The sequence below is a fragment of the Crocuta crocuta genome, unplaced genomic scaffold, assembly GCF_008692635.1.
Source record: "Crocuta crocuta isolate KB4526 unplaced genomic scaffold, BGI_CrCroc_1.0 scaffold274, whole genome shotgun sequence".
In the NCBI taxonomy this organism is placed as follows: domain Eukaryota; kingdom Metazoa; phylum Chordata; class Mammalia; order Carnivora; family Hyaenidae; genus Crocuta; species Crocuta crocuta.
The window spans coordinates 4313227-4326388 of record NW_027530222.1 but is presented as its reverse complement, the minus strand read 5'-3'; the positions used below and the strand labels follow the sequence as shown (position 1 = coordinate 4326388).

The 13162-nt window shown below is 44.4% G+C and overlaps 1 protein-coding gene across 1 annotated transcript in view; it reads left to right on the top strand.

Moving 5' to 3' along the window:
* The window catches only part of KCNA3 (potassium voltage-gated channel subfamily A member 3), a 28089-nt gene extending 14927 nt beyond the window's left edge, over window positions 1-13162 (top strand). Inside the window, 2 exon segments of the mRNA XM_077765622.1 lie at window positions 10112-10388; window positions 10390-13162. Coding sequence (XP_077621748.1) covers window positions 10112-10388; window positions 10390-11605 — 1493 coding nt within the window. The 3' untranslated portion in view covers window positions 11606-13162.

Sequence of the window (13162 nt, the reverse complement as noted above, 5' to 3'; positions counted from 1 at the left end):
TTTTAAAACATCATGCCGAAATTTAATGGCGATGAGCTTAAAAAGCACTATCAGCAATGAGGATTATTATAATATTAATTGAAGTTCCGTTCCTTCTGCTTAATGCAGTTTCTAGGGCGAAAAATGACTGAAGTCAGACCACAAAAAGAAAAGAAATCACTACTTGGTAATATTATTTCATAAGCCAGATAAGGATAGGCTAACAGACTCGTTTATCTCCTGGCAAAGACAGCTTCTTTGACCAGCTCACATCCTAATCTCAGTTCGGTTCTTAACTGTATATAAAGGTTTCCATTAAGAGCCGGACAATGCCACAGACACTAGTTGATGATGTAGCTGAGGACAGAATTGGCCCCATCATGTGTTTGTGTGCTGCTAGGCTCTGGTTGATAAAATGTAGCAGCCCACAGGAGTTAGTGGTCATGCATCATTATCCTTCATGCTTTCTCTGTCTTCTTGTCCCCTAAGAGGGAGTGGCAGCTGATGGGTTGTTGGTTTTTTTTTTTTTTTTTTTTTAGCTGATGTCACAGCCAGAAACCTTCTAATATTGCATCCTCAATGGGCAGCACACCAGGGACAGTATTACAAATCAATTAGATACATTTCATATTTGAAATTAAGTTACCTGATTTCCAACATGTCTTCTGTCCTCGAAGGATGATGCGTTTATCTGTCTGGTTATTTGGCAGAAACTGGGCTGATGGGGGTTGAAGACTGTTTTCTGTCTCTAAAGAATTAATCTGCCTTAGCAACTGAAACTGCTTTATATTCTAGCCCCAGAGCAGAAGGGCCTTGCTTTCCCCTGCCCTGTTTTACACAGGAGTGTTATGGATTTTATTATATTTATGCAAACTCCATACTGTGTATAGGGCATCTAAATTAGTAAATATCTTACTAAAGCTGCTATGTATGAGGCCTTGGGGAAGGGTGGGTGGGGATAAAGCTGTAAGGAAAATTATTAAAAATATATATCAGTCTGTCTTTATATTACCGTCATGGTGAAATGTATGGCTTGAAATCCATTACCTTATTCTCCTGAAGGTTCTGTTTGGGGATAAAAGAAGCGTTAACCTGGCACATCACACTCTGTCTCCGAGATTACCTCGAGCTGGGACATAATGCAAATTATAAGAATGTTAACATGGGGGCACCTGGCTCAGTTGGTTAAGCATCTGACTTCCACTCAGGTCATAATCTCGTGGTCTGTGGGTTCGAGCTTGCGTCAGGCTCTGTTCGAGCTTGCGACAGCTCAAAGCCTGGAGCCTGCTTCAGATTCTGTGTCTCCCTCTCTCTCTGCTCCTCCCTGACTCATTGTCTGTCTGTCTCTCTCTCAAAAATAAATAAACCTCAAAAAAATGAGTATGTTAACACGGGAGGAAATTCTATACGTGGTTGCAGACCATGACCAAGACTGCATTTAGGCAGCAAAAAAATTATATGTTACAATTTATCAGTGAGTTCTTTTGGTCAGTATAGGAAATGAATCATTCATTAAACATTCTGTGAGTGTCCGTGGGGCTCTCCTATGTAGAAAGCACTATTCCGGACACTGAGGGAGGTAATGATGAAGAAGGCATGGCCATCCTATTATCCAGATGGAGAGATTATAAAACCAATCTATTTTGGAGTTTCCTAAACATGTTGCTTTACTGAACCAAGAAATCATTCATCAGGTGAAGTAAGAAAACCTGGCACACTGAACATACCATGTTCCGTCTGAACATACTGAACATACTGGCACACTGAACATACCATGACTTGCCGTCAATTTTCCAATCCCATGCCTGTTATCTGAAGAAAATAAACTCAAAAGACCCATTTACAATATATTTTACATGGCATACAGTTAAGATTTTTTTTGACCTCCAAAGTCTATCTGGATACGGTATCAACTGTAATCAAAGTAACAACTGGCTCAAAAAAGGAATATTCCAGTATTCTAATCCTCCTCAGCGTTTCCTCTGACTCAGTGCACTTAACACTATGAAAAATAAGAGCTGTTCACTTTCCCAGTATCTGGGGTTGATAATGTAGCCAGAACATTCACGAAGCACTAAAGTACTCAGATGCACTTAAAACCCTCTCAGATTACATATTTGAATTGTGAGCATCTGGCATATTCTTTTTGGTTGGCACTTTTGATTCTGTTCTTCATGCTGAGGTGGGCCCAGAGCTCTTGTGCTTCAGAATTATGGGTAATTGAGTTTCAGCCCATTTGTTTAGAAATCAACCTTACAGTAGGGTGTCAGGAGTATTCAGCAGTACATTATCTCCCAAAGCTATGAACCAGTGTTTTCTGGGCACAAAGGGGCACTTATATCCATTAACAATAGGTATTACCACAGCACATTCACTTCCTACCTCTCTCAGATATTGATATTTGGGAATTAAATCTCTCTTTCAGATTTCACTGTTTTATTCTCCTTGGTGTGAGAAAGCAATGGTCCCTGTGTTCGTCTCTGAAGTGTATTGTCCCACTAGGGTCTGGCCTACAAGGCCATGTCCTCAGCATGGTTGCAGAGAAAGGGGGATCAGGCACATCCATGGCTTGAAGAACTATGTCCAGTCATACTCACACTAGGGTTGATGTAGCAGTGGAAATCCAGGCAGCTTGACATTGGCTTGGCAATGAGGCCATGGTTTTAGGAGGGTGGCCCTCCGAGAGCAGGATGCAAGCAGCAGCTGGTGACCCAGGTAGCAGAGCTAGTCTCTCAATGGTAGATGCCCATAGGGAGGTGGTCTGGTTTCAGCGGAAGGAAAATGAGGCAGAACTCAAATCTTAAGAACTGGGTGGGTGGGACAGGAGGTGGGACAGACAGCAGTCTGGTGGCCATGCAGATACTTTAAGGCTCACCGCAGCATTCCAGAATCCAGGTCTCGTTAAACTGGTATTGTTGAGGTGGCTGCCCCAATTGGAATGCATTTAAGAATCGTGTAGCATTGATTTTGTCAAGTGTAGGCTCTTCAATGTGGTGGTTAAAGGCAGAGGCCGGCATGTTCTCCCCAGCAGGTGGTGTGTCACCAAAAGGACAGGATCTCAAGCTCCCCTTAGGCCTCTGACTGTTCCAGGATTTAGGGGTCCAAAGTAGAGGAGTTCTGGGTAAGAAATCCTGCTTCATGGGTAAACTGATAATTCAGGAAACTACAGAAACTTTGTAGATGTGAAAAGGCTGAAAGAAAAGGAAGGGAACCCAAGATCTAGGCAGAGAAGTCACCTAATGCACAAAAGGGTCAGCAGGTGCTATCGGTACAGGCAGGACTGAGGGTGGGTCCAAAGAGGTCAGATGAGGCAGGATGTCACAGGCACATAAGAACATCATACACACACGTCCCGTTCATCTTTGATTCCCAGTATGTGGCAAGTATAGGTATTGTGGAAAGGAAAGGAAAGATGCACTGAATGAATCAATAAATTGAAAAAAGACAAGTATGGATAAGAGTTCATTGAACTTGGCTGGAAATTAGTAACATTAAATTCTATTCTGACTCTGTCACTAAATGCTGGACTTAGGATGGAAGGTACTTATATCTTGAGATATAGACATTATCATTCTGTCTGTAAAATGAATGTATTCGTCTAGATAATCTTTTTTTGTAATTTACTTCAACAAATATTTTTTGAGTGACTACTAAGTGCATGCACTGAGTTTTGAAGAAACAGAGATGATAGTCCTAATAACCAGGGAATACCAGAGTTCTGATTCTAAAGGATGCCCTTTGTTCTCTGACTAGTTTTGTCAGCCCTGCTAAGTGTGGATGCTCTTGGACCGCATTTAATTAAAGCCAGAAGTGAGAAGCCTGTCCTATTTTGAGATACAACAGATAAAAGACTTGCATCACATGTGGCCTTTTGCAATCAAAAGTATGAGCATTTTAGTGCGTCTCGCCCACTCCCCCGCTCTTATGCGTTTGTGTTGTGTGGAAAGTATGAGTGAACAAAGAACGGAGTACCTACTCCACACAGGACCAGTAATTGAGTACTTTCCATGTATATAATCTTACTTAACTCTCATAGCATGTGACTCAGATACTATTTTCTTCATTTTATGTGTGAGAAACTGAGACAGAGGTCAAATGGTTTTGTCAAGGGCATTTTATTTTTTTAAATGTTTTTATTTTTGAGAGAGAGAGACACACAGAGACAGAGTGCAAGTGGGGGAGGGGCAGAAAGAGAGGGAGACACAGAATCTGAAGCAGGCTCCAGGCTCTGAGTCGTTAGCACAGAGCCTGACCAGGGACTTGAGCTCACAAACCATGAGATCATGACCTGAGCTGAAGTCAGGCATCTAACTGACTGAGCCACCCAGGTGCCCCCTGGGCACTTCAACTCCAGATAGTTTGAATCCCAGGCTAGAACCCTTCCTGCTGTACTATAGCACATCTTAACATTAGCTCGTTCTGAATGACATAATGGATAAACATGCTCAAATAGTAGGCTTTTTCTTTTTTAAAGAAATTTTTAATGTTTTTATTTATTTCTGAGAGACACACACACAATGTGAACAGGGGAGGGTCAGGGAGAGAGGGAGATATAGGATCTGAAGCAGGCTACAGGCTCTGAGCTAACTGTCATGAAGCAGGCTCCAGGCTCTCAGCTAACTGTCAGCACAGAGCCTGATGCGGGGCTTGAACCCACAAAACGTGAGATCATGACCTGAGCTGAAGTCAGACGCTTAACCGACTGAGCCACCCAGGTGCTCCTGCATTCATTTTATAACCAGGTAATCTATCCATTGTATTTTCTTAGGTATGATGAAGTCTCCAAAGAATTGCATTCATATTCTTTTGTCATTATAGTACTCAGTATTAATTGGATCATTGTGGGCCTTTATACACTTTCATTAATGTCATTACCATTGTAATGAAAAGTCAATAAAATTATAATGCTGTTCTACAGACATGCTGAGTTGCTATGTTAACATCATTGCAAAGCCAATGACAAAGTAGTCACACTGTAATATTTTGTCTGTAGATTAATAAAATACGCTTTGGTTTTCACCAGATTGGCAATACAAAAAAAAGACCTTGATCAAAATCTCGATCTATTTCAATAGATTCCTGTAAATGTCTGCTGAAGTTTTACAGTTGCATGTCAATTTATGGTCAACAGTTCAGATTAATATCAACTCAGTCATGTGACTAAAATCACCCCTTTTATCTCTCAAAATTAATTTTATTGTGGTTCACCTGTAGCCTCACGAGTACCTCACACAAGGAACATGAAGAAACACAAGGAGTTTTCTAGATATTTTTAAAAATTCTTCGTCACATCCACTTTGAGAAAAATCATGGTGAAAGTATTATGTGTAATGTACATCTTGCTAAAAGAAAGCTAATACGTTTGGCAGTGATCTAAAACCGTTCACTTGTTTCTACAAATGTTAAGATTCCCATCTGCCAGCAAATAATTGGTACATACAGAGGGCTCCACTGCTTGTCTCATTAATTGCACATCTCGTCTATGATTAGGAGTGTGACTGCCTGATTTTTCAATAAATTAACCAGAACAAGAAAAAGCCATGCAGGTATTTCAGTGTCTGCACTCTCTCCTACACAGAAGCTCAAGTAGAAACATGGGACTTATTTAAATGCTTGGCCTAACATAATACTTGTATCTCTGTGGCTGCCATACTTGCTGACAGAATTCCAGTCTTCTCTGAATAGAAATTATTTTCTGAAAATCACCCTGGCATGTGAGAACACGGACTAGACTGCTGCCTCATTCCGAGAGCCATGTTAACCTCAGGCAGAACCTATACCAACATCTATTTCCGGAATAACCTCTTCCCTGTGTCTAGCATCTTTCTTCTTAAAAGTGGTACAAATTCCAGAAAGTGCATTTATAGCCTTTGTGTTGAGGTACAGGACTAACACCTTCATCACGGTCTATCCTCAGATTTTAGTGAATAAACATCTATGCTTCATGATTGTTTTTCTTAAATTATACGATTCAAAAATCATTCATCACATACCTGCACAATATTGGAGACTGGAAATACACAGATGAATGAGACAAGCCCTCCAACCCTCGCAAAGGTGGTCTAAGGATGGGCTTGAGAATGTAGACTTCTCCGTTCGAATCCTCGTTCTGCTATGTCCTAATTCTGCATGATCTTGCAGGAGTGCACTGTTTGTCCAGGTGTGGAATAGCATAGCAGTCATATTACCTACCTACAGGGCTGCTGAAAACTACTGCACATAAAATGCTTAGCAGAGTCCTGGCTTATTACTCTCTGTTCACTGCTCAATATGGTAGCTATTAATATTGAGGCGTTCACACTCTCATAGGGACGCAGATCGTCACATACACGCTAAATATAGTACAGCAAAGCCCTCTTATGGAGCTCTGAACAAAATGGGATAGCACTCCTGATGAGAAAGAGAACAAAGAATTCATGTATAATCTGTTTTGCTGAGTTTCTTTGAAGTGGTAAACATGGCTGACTAGGAGTTGACATCTAAGCTGGACCTTGAAGACTGAATTCCCCAATGGGTAAAATGTGGAAAGCGTGTCCAGTGAGCTAGAGCAGGAGCAAACGCATGGTGGTGTGCAAGTGGGTGACATGTCCAGGGACCAGTAAGTGGTGTGGAAAGAACACAGAAGGTGGCTTCCAGAAGGTCAGGTCAGCACCAGGGTCCAACTATCATGGCAGTACTAGAGAGCGAAGTGACCAAATCTATGTTTTACAGAAATAACTCGGCTACTTCCTGGAGATGAAATACATGAAAGAGAGACTGAAAGCAGGGCGCCTGTTATGAAGTGGTCATAACAGCCTGAACTGGGACAGTGGCAGTGAGAATGAAGAGGTAAGGACAGAACTGAGAGGGACTTGAAGGGAGATGAGAAAGCACTTAGTGACCAACTGGATGTGGGGGGCAGAGGAGTGATTCAGGGATGGCTTCGTATTCTAGCATGAAATATGAAAAGCAGGAAGAGAAGCAATGTTGGAGAGAAAGATAATGAGTTCGGTGCTATAAATATAAAGTTTGGGGCCTCTTCAGGAAGAATATCCAAGTCTGCAGTTTAGAATAAAATTCCGGAGCCCAGGACAGACCCATCCAGGAGGACAGGAAGAAAGGAAAGCAGAGAAAGAGGAAGTGACACTTAAAAAAATATTCATGCATATCTACACAGTCTAGTTGGTTCTGGGAGAGAGACGCAGAACTGGACAGATAACTCTCCAAAATAACCCCTCTACATCAGCAAACTGGTTCATTCACTGGACCTTAATATGCCTTGTGTGTTCCCTCTGCACGTTTTCTTTCCACCATTCAACATATACTGATGAAGCACTTCTTATGTGTCCGGTATTAGTCTAGATTTTGGTGACATATGAGTAAAAATGTCAAAACCCTGCCATTGGGGAGTTTATGTTTTAGTGCAGGAGATAGTCAATAAGCAAGTGACCAAAGAGTAACCTATAATTTCAAGTAAATAAACAGAGTAAGGAAAAATAAAGCAAGTAAGAATTTAGAAAGTTATCAAGGGGGGAAGGAAGGGGAACTCTTTGAAATCAGGTGGCTGTGGTCTGGGAAGTTATCCCTGATGAAGAGACATTTTATTTTATTTTTATTTTTTAAATTGTATTTATTTTTGAAAAAGAGAGAGAGAGAGGGGCAGGGCGCAAGCAGAGAGGGGCAGAGAGAGAGGGGGGACACAGAATCTGAAGCAGGCTCCAGGGTCTGGGCTGTCAGCACAGAGCCCACAGTAGGACTTGAACTCCTGGGCCACGAGATCATGACCTGACCTGAAGCTGGACGCTTAACCGACTCAGCCACCCAGGCGTCCCTCATTTATTTATCTATAATTGTAATTAGTGGTAACTTCTAGACCTGCCTTGCCCCACTCTCCACCACTTCTGGACGAATTCCAGAAGCTGCTAACCATCTGGCAAGCCATCGGCGCGCTACTTACTGGTCACAACCAGTAAGAAACGCAAGCTCTGTCCATTTCAGAGCCATACAGAAAGCCCAAACCAAGATTTATCCTTGGTGTTAGCAAACCTGATGGTTTTATTTAGGCTCAACTCTTGAAGACGTGAAATATGAGGAAAATCTGCACATGCTCAGAGAAGCTGTTGGCTTTGCCACACTTCTATGCTTAAGTATTGTAATAATATTATTATTATCCCACAGGGGTGTCATGAGGATTAATGAGACATTTTCAAATCACTTTGAGCTACTCCACTGGGGGTAGTAAATAAGTGGTATGTGTTCCTCCTGAAGTGCCATTTTTGACACTGATTTGTTGTGATGGTTTCTGCTGTCCAACAGGGCTGGAATTTGCCCACCGACTCATTTCCTATAAACAATAGACTAGCTGTCAGAAGGCAGTGGTTTTCAGTTCAAATAAATATGAATTGAAGTGAACTAGTCAGCAATCAGAAGCAAATAGGCTGCTGTTAGAAATCTAATATTTATTAAGCACTCGCAGTGATCAACTCAAGGATTTCACAGTGTGATACAGTAGAGCAAACACTGGATTGGGAAATGGCCCAAGATGTTAGGCCCAGCGCTGCTGCTAACTAGCTGTGTGGGCTTGAACAAACTGCCTAACTTCTCTGGGCCTCAAATCCACGAAAGGAATGGAAAGAGTCATTTCTGAAGGAAAGATACTTCACAGCAGGGAGAAGCTTGTGACCATCCGTCACAGGCCCATCCTCTGTTCTGGTCTCCCTTGCCATTGATTAATATTAATTTCAGTACTAATTCCTGCAAATGGAGAAATAAATCACTTTCTAGGTCAGACACAGAAGTGCACGAAACATTTGGTCTTTAAAAATAGGGTCTTTGCCTTTCTACGAGCCAACCTTGCCGCACGCCTACTGTCTTATTCTTAGCTTTAAATATACGAACCCTAATCACCAGCTCAAAAAGAACAGTGTAGTTTTGTGAGACTGTTTTAGATGGTTGTCTCCTTTTACCATCTTACGACATGTCACCGTCTGCGGTGCCTACTACTGACCTCGAGGTGACGTGAAAGATAAAAGGACAGTAAAGAACGTGAATCCTTGCTGTACCCAGAAAAGGCAGAGGGGGATCTGCCCTGTGGATTAACCGAGTAATGTACACACCGTGGACTGTTTCCCCTCTCTCTTCATCCCAGGAATCCCCGGGGACCTGCGTTCAGAAAGGAGAAACGTTGATTGTCCAGAGCCAACAGAAATACACAGAATTGCCTGTTGGGGAATTCAACAAAGATACGGAGATCCTACTATTTATCAGGCACTTTGGTGGCTGCTAGGGATACGAATTGGGTAAGACTTCTCTCTGCCCTTAATGAGCTTCGGCTGCAGGTCGTGGTGGGAAGTAATGACCACAAATCGCAGTTACTTGCGGTTGAATTGTCAGCTAAGGTAGATGGGTGACTGTGTAGTGCGAACAGTTCCCTTTTGTGAATGATTTGAACGATACAGTAGAAAATGCATTCTAAAGCCTAGGGTTGACTCTAAGGTGGAGTTGCTAATATGCCTAGAAACAGAAATTGTGTTTGAAATGAACACAGTTTGAAGAAATGGTTTAGGCTCAAAGGGGATAAAGCTGTTATCCCCAGGCCAAAATCAAGCAACAGAGGTACAAATTGCTGGCTGAACGTTGTCCCAGTTTAACAGCTACAGCGTGGCAAACCCGAACACGATTATTACGTTGAGGGTCTAGGTGCCAGTCTGGCTCCAGTCCTTCCCCACGACAGACTTCGGACGAGATGTGAATTTCTCATCTCATTTTCTTCTCATGTGCCCACCGACAGGAAGCCTCTCTCTTCTGAAAAGATGGGGCTGCCCTTGCCAATCGCAACCAGGAACTTGGCCCTTGATTCTTCCCAGCAGCTGAAAACTCAGCTATTAACATTAGTGAGAACTAGTCTCTCGCTACAAAGCAAAGTCCCGGAATGCCTTTAATGACTCATTTTCTTCAGACTCCGGGTGGGAAACTCATCAGCACCCATTATTACTCCATTGGGCTTCTCAGGCCCACGGCAGCTAAACGGTTCAGAGCGCTCCAGGCCTGGCAGTCTTCTAGCCTCCGTGGGCTCAGGGTGTCGGCAGCAGACTGGCCTCTTCCCCCAGGGTGCCCTCCGGGCCTACCACTCCCTCGCTCCACCGGGCTCCAGGCCCGGAGCACATCCCCATCCTCCCTCCCCGCCCGCCCCGGNCGCTGCCGCCGGGGCTGCCGGCCGCCGGCGAGCAGGACTGCTGCGGGGAGCGCGTGGTGATCAACATCTCCGGGCTGCGCTTCGAGACGCAGCTCAAGACCCTCTGCCAGTTCCCGAAGACGCTGCTGGGCGACCCCAAGCGGCGCATGAGGTACTTCGACCCGCTCCGCAACGAGTACTTCTTCGACCGCAACCGGCCCAGCTTCGACGCCATCCTCTACTACTACCAGTCGGGGNCCGGTCAACGTGCCCATCGACATCTTCTCCGAGGAGATCCGCTTCTACCAGCTGGGCGAGGAGGCCATGGAGAAGTTCCGCGAGGACGAGGGCTTCCTGCGGGAGGAGGAGCGGCCCCTGCCCCGCCACGACTTCCAGCGCCAAGTGTGGCTGCTCTTCGAGTACCCGGAGAGCTCCGGGCCGGCGCGGGGCATCGCCATCGTGTCCGTGCTCGTCATCCTCATCTCCATTGTCATCTTCTGCCTGGAGACGCTGCCCGAGTTCCGCGACGAGAAGGACTACCCCGCCGCATCGTCGCAGGAGCAGTTCGAGGCGGCCAGCAACAGCACGTCGGGGGCCCCCGCCGGGGCCTCCAGCTTCTCGGATCCCTTCTTCGTGGTGGAGACCCTGTGCATCATCTGGTTCTCCTTTGAGCTGCTGGTGCGGTTCTTCGCTTGCCCCAGCAAAGCCACCTTCTCGCGAAACATCATGAACCTGATAGACATCGTGGCCATCATCCCTTATTTCATCACTCTGGGCACCGAGCTGGCGGAGCGACAGGGCAATGGACAGCAGGCCATGTCCCTGGCCATCCTGAGGGTCATCCGGCTGGTGCGCGTCTTCCGCATCTTCAAGCTCTCCCGGCACTCCAAGGGGCTGCAGATCCTGGGCCAGACGCTGAAGGCTTCCATGCGGGAGCTGGGCTTGCTCATCTTCTTCCTCTTCATCGGAGTCATCCTCTTCTCCAGCGCCGTCTACTTTGCCGAGGCAGACGACCCCACTTCAGGGTTTAGCAGTATCCCGGATGCCTTCTGGTGGGCAGTGGTCACCATGACAACAGTGGGTTACGGGGACATGCACCCGGTGACCATAGGGGGCAAGATCGTGGGGTCGCTCTGTGCCATCGCTGGTGTCTTGACCATTGCTTTGCCGGTCCCTGTGATTGTTTCCAACTTCAATTACTTCTACCACCGGGAGACAGAAGGGGAAGAGCAAGCCCAGTACATGCACGTGGGAAGTTGCCAGCACCTCTCGCCTTCCGCCGAGGAGCTCCGAAAAGCAAGGAGTAACTCGACTCTGAGTAAGTCGGAGTATATGGTGATCGAAGAGGGGGGCATGAACCATAGCGCTTTCCCCCAGACCCCTTTCAAAACGGGCAACTCCACGGCCACCTGCACCACGAACAATAATCCCAACTCCTGTGTCAACATCAAAAAGATATTTACTGACGTTTAATATATGATACAAGTGACACGCTGTGCTCAGTATTGTGTGGAACGTGCCCCCTTGGTCTGTGTATGCCCTTGTTTTATACATTCCCAGACCATTCATCAAGGAAAGGACATGAAGAAGTGGAAAGCACACTTCATTTTCCCTCTCCCTACTGCTTCATACTGAAACAGATGTCTCTTTCACAAGTGGGCTGCATTCTCTCAGCTCTCCATTGTTTTCTCCCCTCTCTCTAATATTGCAAAGAACAAACTTCCTTTAAACTTGATTTCTAGTACACCCCTTCTCAAAAACAAACAAACAAAAAAAGCAGCTGTACTTCTGGGGAGGAAACGAAATTAAAGAACAGTTAAGAGTAACCGCTTAACCTCAGAATTAAAAGACACTCGTTTCTTTACTAAGTAATGCCGGTGTGTACTTAAAGGATGCTTCAGTTTGGTGGACTGTTTAACATTATTGAATACTTAGTTCAGTTGCCCTTGCTGTGGATATGTGGATGAGAAGTCTAAATAGAAAAATGACTTGTAAACCCACCGTCAGTTTATTTGGTTTTTGACCGGAATTTCCATTCGGAACCCCTCCCGGAATTTTAAAGATATATACAACTTTGAACAAAGGGAAATGCCTGAGATGCCCTGAGCTGACTAATCAGTTGAAACTCTTTGGGGCTTGTTAAGCATTTCGAAATGGGTAGGCTAACAGATTCCTCTGAAGTTCTGTGTGTGTGTGTGTGTGTGTGTGTGTGTGTGTGTGTGTGTGTGTTCCAAGCAACATCTACCAAAGTATAGAATCAGATGTTTTCAGTGCTGCTGAGAGAAACAAACAAAATTCCTAATGCATCTGCGAGATAAGCTTCTGCAGTATCACAAGAAGATTAAAGTGGCAGACACTCCTTCCAGCGGAAGTTACTAATTCGGACCTGACTGATGCAGTTCCCATAGCAACCCATGTTTCCTGGGAAACCCGAAAAAGGTTGTCATGGCATCTCATGCTCTGTAGCCCCGCCCCCTAGCCCCTGCCGTTTCCACAGTAACCTTTCCAGATGGTTCCTACTTACAGGATTTCATAAGGAAAACCACTATTTGAATAAACCGCACAAACGAAGTTAAGTCTGAGAATCTGAGGGTGGTGCAATGCATCACAAAATGCGTTATTTTTTTACTGCAGAAAACCATTGATACCATCTCATAATGACTGGATCGAGAAGGAAAATACTGCTTTTGGAATGTTAGAGATACACCACAATAAGGCATGGTTTGAATTAAATGCCAATAATGAGGCAATAATTTAAAAGGGTACTGTTTTCTTCCTCCGAGAAGTTTCAAGCCAACAAATGAAATTTAAAAGCAAATGTAAAAGTGTTCTGTACATACTCATATGAAAGACCCAATCAGTTTACCTGAAATCTTACTGGAAGGGACCTTGAGACTTAAAAAATATATTCCAGATCCCACAACAGCACTTGAAAAGCTAAAACAAAAAAAAAAAAAAACTTTTTAAAAATATAAAGGATGCACATTTTTTAACTGAGGGAATTGCAGACAATCAAAAAAAAAAAAAAAA